At 33.9% G+C, this 12,504-nt stretch overlaps 1 protein-coding gene across 1 annotated transcript; it reads right to left on the bottom strand.

Annotated features, from left to right (window-relative positions):
- Nucleotides 1-5,624: 5,624 nt before the first annotated feature.
- Nucleotides 5,625-12,134, bottom strand: LOC130496993 (uncharacterized). The gene is made up of 3 exons (XM_056989771.1): nucleotides 11,721-12,134; nucleotides 9,881-10,515; nucleotides 5,625-5,649 (listed from the first exon to the last, which is right to left on the bottom strand). Exons 2-3 carry the CDS (start codon nucleotides 10,513-10,515, stop codon nucleotides 5,625-5,627), a joined length of 660 nt encoding a protein of 219 aa, XP_056845751.1. The 5' UTR covers nucleotides 11,721-12,134.
- Nucleotides 12,135-12,504: the final 370 nt, after the last annotated feature.

Below are 12,504 nucleotides of genomic sequence, written 5' to 3'. Positions count from 1 at the left end.
CCGGTCGGGCGGGTCAAGGTCTAGTTACTATCTTATGGGCAAATCTCCTAAACAAATTTTGAAAATATATATTTTTGATTAAAACACACAAAATAGGACAATAATTAAAAGAGATTTCCCTATAGAGGTAAACAACTTTTATACCCTAACATCTATAGATATTTATATATAAATAAATAATAAATTAAAAAATCAAAAAAAACATTTTTCAAAATTTTTTATTTCGATTTTTTTTTAAATAATTATTTCAAAATACAAAGTATCTTTTTGAAATTAATTTAAAATTTTTAAATCTTAGTTATTATTGTTTTTAGATTTAAACTTTAAACTAGATTTTGATCCGCGCTTTTAAAGCGCGGGTTTTTTCTCGGTTAATAACAATATCATATATATATATATATTAGTATATTGTGTTTGATGTAAATTATTAAGTTAAAAATTCATATTGATTGATATGGATGTGATCAAACATACATTTCTTTTCTGAAATTTTGTTCAAAATGTTTTTAAAGATGAAGTTTGTGGGTTCAATATAGAAATTACAAAATGAAGTATATATTGTTATATGAAAGATTGTTGCACACATTTATATATAAGTATTATCTTGTTTTGAACAGATCGAACTTTAAAAAAATTTAGAAGTTTTCTCCGATGGCGATTCAGTGACCGCATGAGTTCACCGCCGACTCGTTCCTCACCGTTTTGAACCGGTAATCTTTTGTCTATTATTTCTTTTTGATATAAAGTATTACGGAGATCTAACTGAGCCAAAAAATTCAGGAGCAAGCCAAAAAATTCAGGAACAGTTTCCAATGTTGTTTCTGACACCTACTAAGAACATATCATCCAGACTGAAATGGATATTGATGTGTTCTAAGAAGTTCTGAAGCACACTCCAACAAAACATGTAAGGATTTGGTATTAGATAAATTATTTTTTTATAAAATGTTAATTGATGTATAACAATATTCGTTTGTTAAATATTTTTGTTAGCCATGTTTTATGTATATCAATATGTTTGATGTATATCGTGGTTAACTGATGTTATATTTATAATAGGAGGGGATGCCACGGATGTAGGTCACACAAATTTAAGGTAGAATAATAGGAAGATTTGATTAGATATGTTAGTTTGTCGAATAAGAAATATTATGCAAGGATATAGGAATTATAATTTACTTTTAAAATTTATAAGAGTTATATTTATCCAATAAAAATAGGTTAGAGAAACGGCACGTTAAAACTGGATGTGGATCCAATGGACACGTTAAAACTGGCAGAAACGAAATCTAGTATGTGGGCAGCGGCACAAGTATTAGATGTAAAAAGAACTCTACCACTACAAGCTAATCAACCGACCATAATTCCAGGGAGATGGTGTTTTACAGATAGATCGTGGAAGGATAAGGATTTTTTTTCGGGACAAGGCTGGTATAGTACTTTGGAAGGTTTTCAGAGTTTAATGGGGGCACGAAATGTTCGAGCCAGTATATCACCCCTTCACTCGGAGGTAGAGGCTCTAATTTGGGCAATGGAGTGTATGAAGAACTTACGGCAATTTCAGGTTACGTTTGCGACGGATTGTTCTCAGTTGGTGAAGATGGTTTCAGAACCAGAGGAGTGGCCAGCGTTCGCAAGTTATCTGGAGGATATTGAAAGTTTACAAGGCAGTTTCCATAGCTCACAGCTCATTCATGTACCACGAACGGAGAATTCAAGGGCGGATCGTTTAGCACGCAGTGCCAGACAACAATCGTCTTTCGTCGTTCACATGGATGCAGAGCTACCGGTTTGGTGTGCAGAGTCTATATGAGTCTGTGTATTTGATGACAAAAAAAAATAGGTTAGAGAAAATTATATTAGTATAAAGAAAATATAAACTAATTGTGAAGAAAAAACTAATTGTGGTATTAAATAAACTTGTTGAACAAGAAATTTAAATATTTTCGGATCAATACTATTAAATTTGAAGTATGCCCTACTGATAATAGTTAGGTCCAACTAATTATTATTCTTTTATATAACTGTATCTAATTAATTATTTTATAATATATCAATTTTAATTAAATTACTAACCAACCACGTTCTCTTTGTAAATAATAAAAGAAGTTATCGATCATCTTTCCAAAAATCAGTTTGACTATATATTTTTTCCTCATGTATACTCAATTTCTCAAGATTTAACCAAGATAGCAGAAACAAAGTTCTACTCTTGGAATCCAAATCAAACTTAAAAGAAAATTCAACTTATGCGGTGAATTGAGATTTTAAAAAAATTCTCTTTAAATCAAATGTTCTAATACAAATTTATAACTTTTAAGATATAACAGTGTGGAGAAAGGCGAAAAATCAATTGTGTGATCACGGCGGCCATTACAATTGCAGTAAACCCTAAAAATGTGAAGAAGATGAAAATTTACTAAATGCCATTCGTTAATGGAAAAAAAAAACAAAATGAAGAGTACATGCGTTGAACCTAAGTTACTGAAGCTACTGACCAAATTCTATCACCACCAGACCGCACTAATATTCTGTTTTATCTTCCAAATTTAAACCTATACTTAAATGTACCCGGAAATTTCAATAAATTATTTACAATAAAAAAAATCAATTTCTTAAGTTTATTCATTCCACGTTACATGATTCAAAAATTATTACAACTAATCAAAATAAATAACTTTATACCAAGTTTATTTATTTAACTAACAAGAACATTCCAGAAATCAAATATATTATTCTTAGCTCAATTTCGAATTTTGTTTTCTTAACCTTTTAAGTGTGTTTCAAAAAAAACCCCATAAATTTATCAATTAAAAAGCACATGATGTTAAAATAAGGTTTAACGTGTTTAAGTGGACTTTTGATAAAAATAAAATGTTATATAAATCATTTAGGTTAACGGAGTTTAAAAAGGTTATTCGTTTAAAAATACTTACTAAATGTGATTTTTACTTAAAATTAGCGAAGACCATATCAACCCATATACATATATCTTTACTTAACACTTAGCCGAATATATTTAACTAAAAAATTTCAAACATATATAAAAAAATTTGTTGGGGTTACGGTGCATATTGGGTTTGATATTGGTTTTTGAAATAAAGCTTTAAGAACTATTTAAGTATATAGGCTAGATCTACTAGAGTATAAGACTTTGATTTTTGGGCCGATTCCGATCTGGTTTTCAGATACAAATATTCTTGACTAAGTATGCTAGGTAACTATTAAGAAAATATAATATGTTACAAACTTTAGGAATAAAGTTTCCTAAAGTTTAAAAATAATTTATGAAATACATGACACAAGTATATAGTTATGCAATTTGACATATTTAATATAGTTATCAAAAATTATATTAAATTAAATTAATATTAAACATAAATATGATTATAAAAACACAAATCTAAACATTAAATTTCTCAAAAGAAATTTAAAACCAAAAAAATACCCGCCCTCTCAAGGGCGGGTAAGAATCTAGTTTTGGTATTAAAATTCATATCTGCAATATATTGTTGACAAAAACATTTGAACAGTAAATTTAAATAGCAATCAAAAAATTGTTATTTATAGAGATTGTTGATAACAATTTAGGCAATATCATTAGGGAGTTTAAAATTTGGATTTTTTTTCAAACGTTTACAAAATTATTGATAAGATGAACAACTACTCTTATTATTTTAATAATATAGATAATAGTTTTAATAATATGTTGTGATATCTCATGCTATGTTTAATTGGTTTTGACGTCATAGTTTGTATAATAGATTATGAGATGAATAGGGTGGAATGATTGGGTCAAAATTATAGTGGTCTAGCTCTATAACACTGTCATGGTTTTAACGTGAATAAGTGAACATGTGAGTAAGAGTTTTGACATTATTGAAGAAGCATTTTAATATTTTTGTGTACTATAAGTTCTACTAAATAAAGCAATTTTTATCGTTGTAAAAAACATTTTTTATATTCACATCTTGTGTTTTTATTTAGGATGGCGGCATTTTCCACTGTCAAAGAAAAAAATTGAAAACTATAAGGTCAATATGAAAAATTGGAAGAAGATTTTCATATTGTTTAAGCATATGAGTATATAGGTGCAACGTTAGTTAAGACCATAATATTAAACCACGTGCGACATCATATGAGAATATTAAACCAAAATGCAACATTATATGAGTAAAAGGACAATAAATTATTGTTAGAGAAATTTATGGTAAGTCAAAATTTAGTTAGACCGTCATATAATTAGTTAAATGAAAGGGTCCAAACAACTTGAATAAGTCAATTTTTCAAAACTGTTTCTCTTTTAATAGTATAGATTTCGATTAGTTAAGCCCTAGTTATATACGTTTTTTAAATCTCTTTAATAAAACATATTTTGTCATTTTGATCCTTTATGCTATATTTGTGATAAAAATCTTTTTAGGGATATCCTATGATATTTTCTATTTTTTTCATCTTTCATCAAATATTTTATTTGTATTTCTGGATTCATTCAATTTTTTTCTCTTGTTTAGTTTTTTTTTAAAAGAATTTTTAATTTTTTGAAAACCTCTTAGTCCAGCGGTTTTGACTAAGGGTTCATTAATGTTTTTACACTTAGAGATCTCGAGTTCAAACTCTAACAAACACAAATTATGCAGATGATAGAGGAATGTATTACAAGAGATCTTCAGCATGCATAGCATATCATCGGATATGGATCTCATAGGACGGCTCAGAGTGCGCAGTCAGATGTGTATTTTTACATGGTGGTATAATTATCGGTTGTATAATTGTCTATGTAATATTTCTCATCGAAGTAATGCGTAATTAATCAGACGTTAAAAATTTAAAATAATTATTGTCTAAAACCAAAGTTTTAATTTAAATTTTTGGCTTCTATAGCATTAAGCATATATAATTTTATTCATAAATTGTTATAAATATGGTAAGTAAAGTTTGCCTTATGAAACTTCTTTCCAGATCTACGTACCGTCACCATTTCCATTTATAAAAAATGAAAAACACAATTGAAAAGATGTAGAGTATTATTTATTTTATTATTGCCGTACTTGTTCCTAATGAAAACAATTAGGTCTGGATATTTGGGATCCTAATCGAATTTCGGTTTTGTCTAGTCGGATCTTGGTTTTTCGAATTTTTCAAAACTAGTCTTATTTAGATTTCGGTTTTTCGGGTTTGTCAAAATTAGCCTCATCCGAATTTATATTAAAGTTCGGTTCGAGACCGCTTAAGGTTCTATCAGATTCAAATCGGGGTTAGTAAATCTTTAAAAATTCGGTACAATCCAATGTATTTTCAGGTTCGGGTCTCAATCGGTTGTTTGGTTCAGAAGTACGTGATTTGTATTTCACTATTTTGTAACTAAAATATAAGTAAAATAAATTGTTTTTGTTTTTTTTTAAAGTATCTGATTTGTACTTATTTTGTGACCAAAACATAAGTAAAATCAGTTCAAAATAAAAAAAGAACATCAAACATGATCATTTAATCAAACAAAAAGAAAACCTAGTTATTAATAGAAAGAAAACCAAATAATTAAAATTATAAAACAAAACCAAATTTTTATGAAATGAGAAACATTATTCAATTGAAACTAAACTAAAATCTAAAAACTTCAAGCTTCAATCGCCACCTTCAACCATCAACCTTCATGTGATAAATAATTATATTAGATGTTTAATAATATCTAAATGTATTTTGGATACATATTAGAAATCATGTTTGGTACAAGTTAATGTTTTGGAATTTTGAATGTTCTTGGTTTTATCGGATATCCATTTAGATTCGGGTTCGATTCGGATAATAACCATAATCTAAAAAAAATATTCGGTATTTATGTCGGGTTCAAATCGGTTCAGACTCACTTTTATCAGATCAGATTCAGTTCGATTTTCAGATTCGGTTTATTTGTCCAGCTCTGAAAACACTATTAATGTTGTAAATAAAGAAGAGAAGAGAAGAGAAGAGAGGAATTTGTGTGTCTTATTCCATGAATAATGATCTCCTTATATAGGATACAATAGCTTGGAGACAAAGCTTAACTTGGAGTGGGGAACAAGTATATCTAGGACTTTCCATATGGACATCACTACAATATTTATAACACTTCCCCTTGATGTCCAATATGTCGAAGTGCTTTCAAAACGCCGTAGATGCTGTCTCGTTAAAAACCGAGATTGTAATGCCATAACCGTCTAGAGTTTGTAATGCGTTTGGAATACTGCCTCGTTAAAACCTTTCCATGGTAAACCCAAAAACCCAATGTGGTAAAAACGGGAAGCCATGGATAGGAAAAAGAGTACAGCCGCATTACTTCCCCTGAAGTGAATATCACTGAAGGCTTCTCAGTGATCGCATACCAATCTGCTGCATAAGCTTCCTGAGCGTGCATGTTGGTAATGCCTAAGTGAAGAGGTCGGCTGAGTTCTCGCTAGATCTAACTTAGAGGACCTTGACCTCTCCTTCTTTCTGAAGATCGTTGGTGAAGAAGAACTTGGGGAGAACATGCTTAGTCTTGTCACCCTTGATGTAACCATCTTTGAGCTGAGCTATGCAGGCCGTATTGTCTTCGTAAAGAACGGTCGGCTCGTCTTTACCATCCGTGATCCCACATGCTGTCCGAATATGGTGTGTCATGAGTTTCAACCAGACACACTCTCCGCTTGCTTCATGGATCGCCAATATATCCGAGTGATTGGATGATGTGGCTGATATAGTCTGCTTGACTGATCTCCATGAAATGGTCGTGCCTCCATATGTGAAAACATAGCCGGTTTGGGACTTAGCACTGTGTGGATCGGACTGGTAACCTGCATCAACAAAATGCTTTCATGATATTCATGGTCCATTCGGATCATATGGTTTATCTCTCTTAGATAAATTCGACCATGAATGTCTTTGTATGTCCATGATCTGTCTGGATCATGACATCATCCATAATCCATCCGGACTATGTTCTTGTCCACTATATATCTTATTCATATCCTTTGACCAAAACTCTTTATGAACTTTTAGTATATGTCCACGGCCTGTTCATGAAGTGGCTATTGTGTTGTAGTTTGAAGTTTAATCAAAACTAAGCCACTTTTTGGTCAATAGGACGTTCCTCTCACTTGGATGGTTTAGGTCGGATTTAAGACCTAGAGGAACTGGTCGGAACAAGCTGGACGGGATGGATTGGTCAGGACCAATGATGATTAAGGTCGAACTAGGTCGGACATGATCCTAGTCGGTATGGTTCCCTTTGGTCGTGAATCTGATGGATTCTCGGACCATTTGATCTATCTATTCTTGGTACGTTGGATCATAGATCCCAACATTCATATACGGCTAATGATCTCTATGGCCTTTCCAAGAATCAATCATCTTAATCATCCTTTCTTTAAATATAAACACAAGGAATATATTGACTACTATATGGACTGATCTGAAACGTTCTTATAGAACTTTCTATTAAGCATCACTTAGTCTTATCATATCGTGTGTATGCAGCTGCATTTCAGTCCATGAACAACGCAGGAACGATGTTGTTCTATGAGAACTTCTTTCTCATCTTTCAAGGTATCTTATATTACCTTTATATCCAGTGAGATATCCAATGTCTACTACATCTTTCTTAGATGTCCAGATTTCGATATTGGGTAGTAGCATTCACCACATTAGGAATTTATTTCCTTGTTCCTTAGTCCCTGTGAGTATCCTTGTGTGATCAAGCCATTCCATTGAATGCTTTATGTAGCAACATGTACGACCACTTGTTTGTACTTTCATGTTCTACTGCTCACGATTTTCTTTTCCTCACAAGACTCATCTGTTCACTGGTTAGATGGCGTCTCACTTATGTATTTGGCCAATACGCCCATCTCATACATTCTTTGGGTTTAACTCCACGTCTCATTCTATGAGTACTCTTACGTGGGTTAGTGATCCTCGCATATCTCTTATGCTCAAGTGCTTTCTCTTTATCACTTATGAGTGTGTGTATGTGTCGACACTTTATATAATGTTCCATCGCGTTCTATCGCGTTCTAGACATGATACAATCGATTGAGATTTTATTATTATCAGGATCATTGAATACTTTGTAGTTTGCAAGGCTACATTGTATGATACCTGTACCTTAGGACCGGCCGGTCTTATCTCATTGTCTAGTATGGTTTCTCTTTCATGAACCCGGATCTATCATTATGAGCACCTTATCTCTTTCTATCCGAGGTTCCTTATATATGGAACATACTTGTCTATCTTGTATAGACTTCTACAGCAACTTGATTATGTCTCTACTAGGACATTTATATAGTGGTGCTAAGCTGGTATGAATTAGTCGTTCTTTCGGGTCTGTCTGGCTATCATTCTTTCTTTGTTTATGGACGTCCAGTACATATATATCTGGTCCGAGGATCTTTGCCAAGACTTGGATGGTTAAAACCATTCCACTTTCACTTTCTATTTACCAGCTTATAGCTTTCTCCATGATGTTGGATAGTCGGATTCATCTTGTATGTAATCCGTGTACCTTGGCCACAATATGATCACCTTTGTTTGGCTCATGGTCTCACTGAATTCGTGGGAGAAAGATCATGTTCTCTTATCCAACATATATTCCCGATTTTCATCTCATCCTTAGATGAGGTATTCCATCCTAGATGGCACATAGGTATGTGGTGGTTTATTCATAGACTCTTAGGATGGTCTATATCTGGATTATGACCCTTTATCATCTTTAGACGGGAATATCTATGCTCACTTTATATGGCCTGATGTATCTTATCTTTCATACATGTATTCTTGTGGTGTACCCAAGCTTATAGACTTTTGAAGTCTCAACCTTATAGGTTATGCCTTATACGGCCAAGCTATAATGCCTTATGGCCTTCAGCCAGGCTTATCATGTTCGGGTTTTATAGTATGGTCATGGACCACACGGAGTGTTTATTCTCCCCCTCATGAACATGCTATAAAGTACGTTTGTTTGTCCTCACTTAAACGTAATGCTTGGAAGGTCAGCATGGTTTTAGACCATGATACACGAATTTGTGGTCTGGTCATGATCACGGGTTTTGTTCTCACTATCCCCATGATCAGATTATACTTTCGTGTTGCTTGGAACAATGAAGCCTACTGAGTTTCCCTTGTGTACATGTTTCACAACGTGAGATCTTATGGGATAACTCTTTGTGCCTTATTAATCAAGTTCAGACCATGATGGCTAATCCGGTCATGCCATAAAGTGTATAAATTCGTTGGTGAACCTTACTGGTTACCTAGGCTTTTATGCCTTATCACACTGATCCTTAGCATAGTATTAGATCAGTAGGGAGAATGTAGTCTCGACCTCTTTTATATGTATGCCTTTGGCGATTTTCATAAGCTAAAAGGAACATTTCCTTTTGCTTTGCTCTGCCCATTGGTTTATTATTGAAACCATTTTGAGGTGGCTTGAAAATGCCACTTCGACCTTTACTCCCTCCTCGGCCATGATTGGATCTACAACCACGGTTATTGTGGTATCCTTGTCCATGGCCAGTGGGGATTTTGGGTCTTTCTCAATGGGTTTTAGGTGATAAATTTCCTGCCTCTTAAGGCCATGCCTTAGGCGTGGTGATCTAGACATACTCTTCTCGAGTTTTCATTCTCGTTTGTCAATAAAAAATATTTCTCAAGCAAATCAATCAAGATAAAAGAAAAACTTTTATTAATGCTATGAAATTTGAATGACAAATTATATTTAAAACAAAACACCAAATCATAAGTATGAAATCAGAATGTCAAAAGGCTTAAACAATAGCCGGCCAGTCCATAATAACATCTTGGACGTGGCTCACATTTGGTTCTCTATTCAATGAATAAACCAATCTCATCATCTATATGAGTCCACCCGAATTTTCTTTTCTTAGCTTCTTCAGCATCACCGTATATCATCTCACATTGATACTCGGCACTTATCTCCATAACATAGTCGAGTTTGTCGAGGTTGACTTTCCTTTTCTGCTTCTTTTCCTCAAGAGCTGAAAGGTATGAGAGAAGGTCGTAATAGGTTGTGAAACCTTTAGCCTTCTGTGATAACAACACTTCCTTTGAATGGATCGTGTCACGAGTCTTGCTTAACAAGTCATAGTTTGTTATCACTACACCACATAGTTTAAGACTATAGGTGATTCTCATAAGATCAAAGTGATAGTCATCCACGGATTCATAATCCTGGAACCTCAGAGCCTTCCATTCTTTCATGGACTCATCTAGTAGTGGCTCGAAGAACATGGTGTTCAATCTCGACCAGAGATCGTAAGGATCGTTGATGTAACTGCACTCATCATACAGATCCTTCACGAGATGCTTTTTCATTATCAAAACAGCTCTACGCCTTTCATATGCAAGGGTATCATTGCCGTATTTGATACACTTCCCAAGTCCTTTAGACTTTAAATCGGCTGAAGTGTTCATCGCCCAATCAAGGTAATTGTCTCCATTGAGATCAAGGGCTGGGTAATCCGAGTGATGGAGTCTCGACATCTGAATCATATCAAAATGATTTGTGTTAGTACATACAATTTTCTGATGCCATTGGCTATCCAAGAAATAAAAGGCACTCGGCTAGTATGTAAACAATAAAGCCATATGGCTTGTGTGACCAATGCCATTCGGCTATTACACAATTAAATCACATTGCCAGCAAACAAATAAGAGGGCCATACGGCCAGTTTGCATTCTCTTTAGAAATTTACTTTCTCATAACTCATCCATCACTTAATCAACTTATTTGATTTATAAATCCCTTGAAAATAGTGGGATGGAAGAGTGCATGGTTTAGCCATACCATATGGTATGCTACATCGACCCATGCGATTTAATGGTCTAGTAGTACCATTCGGTACACATCCTCGACCAAATAAAACGGATCGTGATTTAGCTGCACTGTGGTGCGCATCATCCATCACCGGTGATTGTGGATCACCGTGGATCATCGAGGATCACCGTGGATCACCTTGGATCACTGATCATCGTAGATTATCGCGGATCATCGAGGATCATCATGGATCATAGATCAACGCGGATCATCGTGGATGATCACCGTGAATCATAGGTGAAAAATCTAGTTGCACCTGAGGGTGAACATCATCGACCATTGATTTTGTTTTATGGTCTAATCGTACTTAAGAGTACGTATCATCGACCTTTACTTCATATGGTCTAGTCATACCTATTGGTATGCATCATTGACTTAAAAGAAAATCATGGTCTAGCCACACTATGGTGTGCATCATCGACCAAAAGATGTGGAAAACATTAACCTTATGTTTTGTTTGGACATATAGCGTGTCATCCTTAAAGGGGTATCACTTGTTGTCCATACAAAACGAAAGTCATGTAATCACATGCTTTATATTTTAGGATTTAGGGTTTCTTAAAATCAGATTTAAACTTTAAGGATTAGGGTTTAAAATTCAAATCTGTTTTTAGGATTAGGTTAAACATTGACCTTAAATTTTGTTTGGACATATAGCGTGTCATCCTTAAAGGGGTATCACTTGTTGTCCATACAAAACTAAAGTCATGTAAAACTATTAAGGGTTTAGGGTTTTGATTTTAAATAAAACAAGAACTAAAATCAACCAAATCAAATCGCAAAACCTTTTAAATCGGATTTAAGATGAAGAGAAGTTTGAAATCCGAATTGCTTGAACCACAAGTAAAGATTAGGGTTCTTGAGATCTTACCTTAATCTTTGCCGATCTTTTCTCCTTGGTTCCTCTTTTAGAAACCTTAAATAATCAACAATGAAAGTTTCAAAGTTGGATTAGTATGAGATCTAAGAACAATAGAAATCGAAATTAAGAGAGATAAGGAGTTGGCGGCTATTATGGTTTTGGATGATCTTTGACGGCGCGGCTTGCACTGGGAGGTGACGGCGCGTCTGGAGTCGGATTGATGCGTGGTCTGCGGCGCTGGATTCGTCTCGTCAAGAGCTTCAATTTGATATATTACTCGCCGTCTGGATCCTTACGGTTAGGGAGATATGACGGTTTAAAGTTGCGGCTGAAATTAAGGTTTTTTGTGGTCGCTGGATTTTAGCTAGGGTTTAGAGTCTCGTGCTGATAACGTGTTGTAAATAAAGAAGAGAAGAGAAGAGAAGAGAGGAATTTGTGTGTCTTATTCCATGAATAATGATCTCCTTATATAGGATACAATAGCTTGGAGACAAAGCTTAACTTGGAGTGGGGAACAAGTATATCTAGGACTTTCCATATGGACATCACTACAATATTTATAACAATTAATGCGTATGAAATGGGATTGTTGTTGGAAAAATGGAAAGGCCCACGAAGTTTCGGCGTCATAACTTGGCTGAAGTTAATTTGGGGTTTGGATTTATGTGTAAGTAATCGCATTTAGATGGAATCATAAACATATAAAAAATATGGATATCACTGTCTCAACAACAATCAAGAAACTTTAAACATTTCTCTATCATGTATTAACAAACATAAAATTGTGCGAACT

The sequence above is a fragment of the Raphanus sativus genome, chromosome 1 (assembly GCF_000801105.2).
Source record: "Raphanus sativus cultivar WK10039 chromosome 1, ASM80110v3, whole genome shotgun sequence".
In the NCBI taxonomy this organism is placed as follows: Eukaryota; Viridiplantae; Streptophyta; class Magnoliopsida; order Brassicales; family Brassicaceae; genus Raphanus; species Raphanus sativus.
This window is presented reverse-complemented; position numbering and strand designations above follow the sequence as displayed.

Excerpts from the sequence above, each read along its gene's own strand:
- LOC130496993 (XM_056989771.1), bottom strand. The coding sequence starts at position 10,515 with ATGTCGAGACTCCATCACTCGGATTACCCAGCCCTTGATCTCAATGGA. Across the intron at positions 5,650-9,880 it reads GCTAAGAAAAGAAAATTCGG|GTTGATGGTTGAAGGTGGCG; the intron begins GTGGACTCATAT and ends TATCACATGAAG.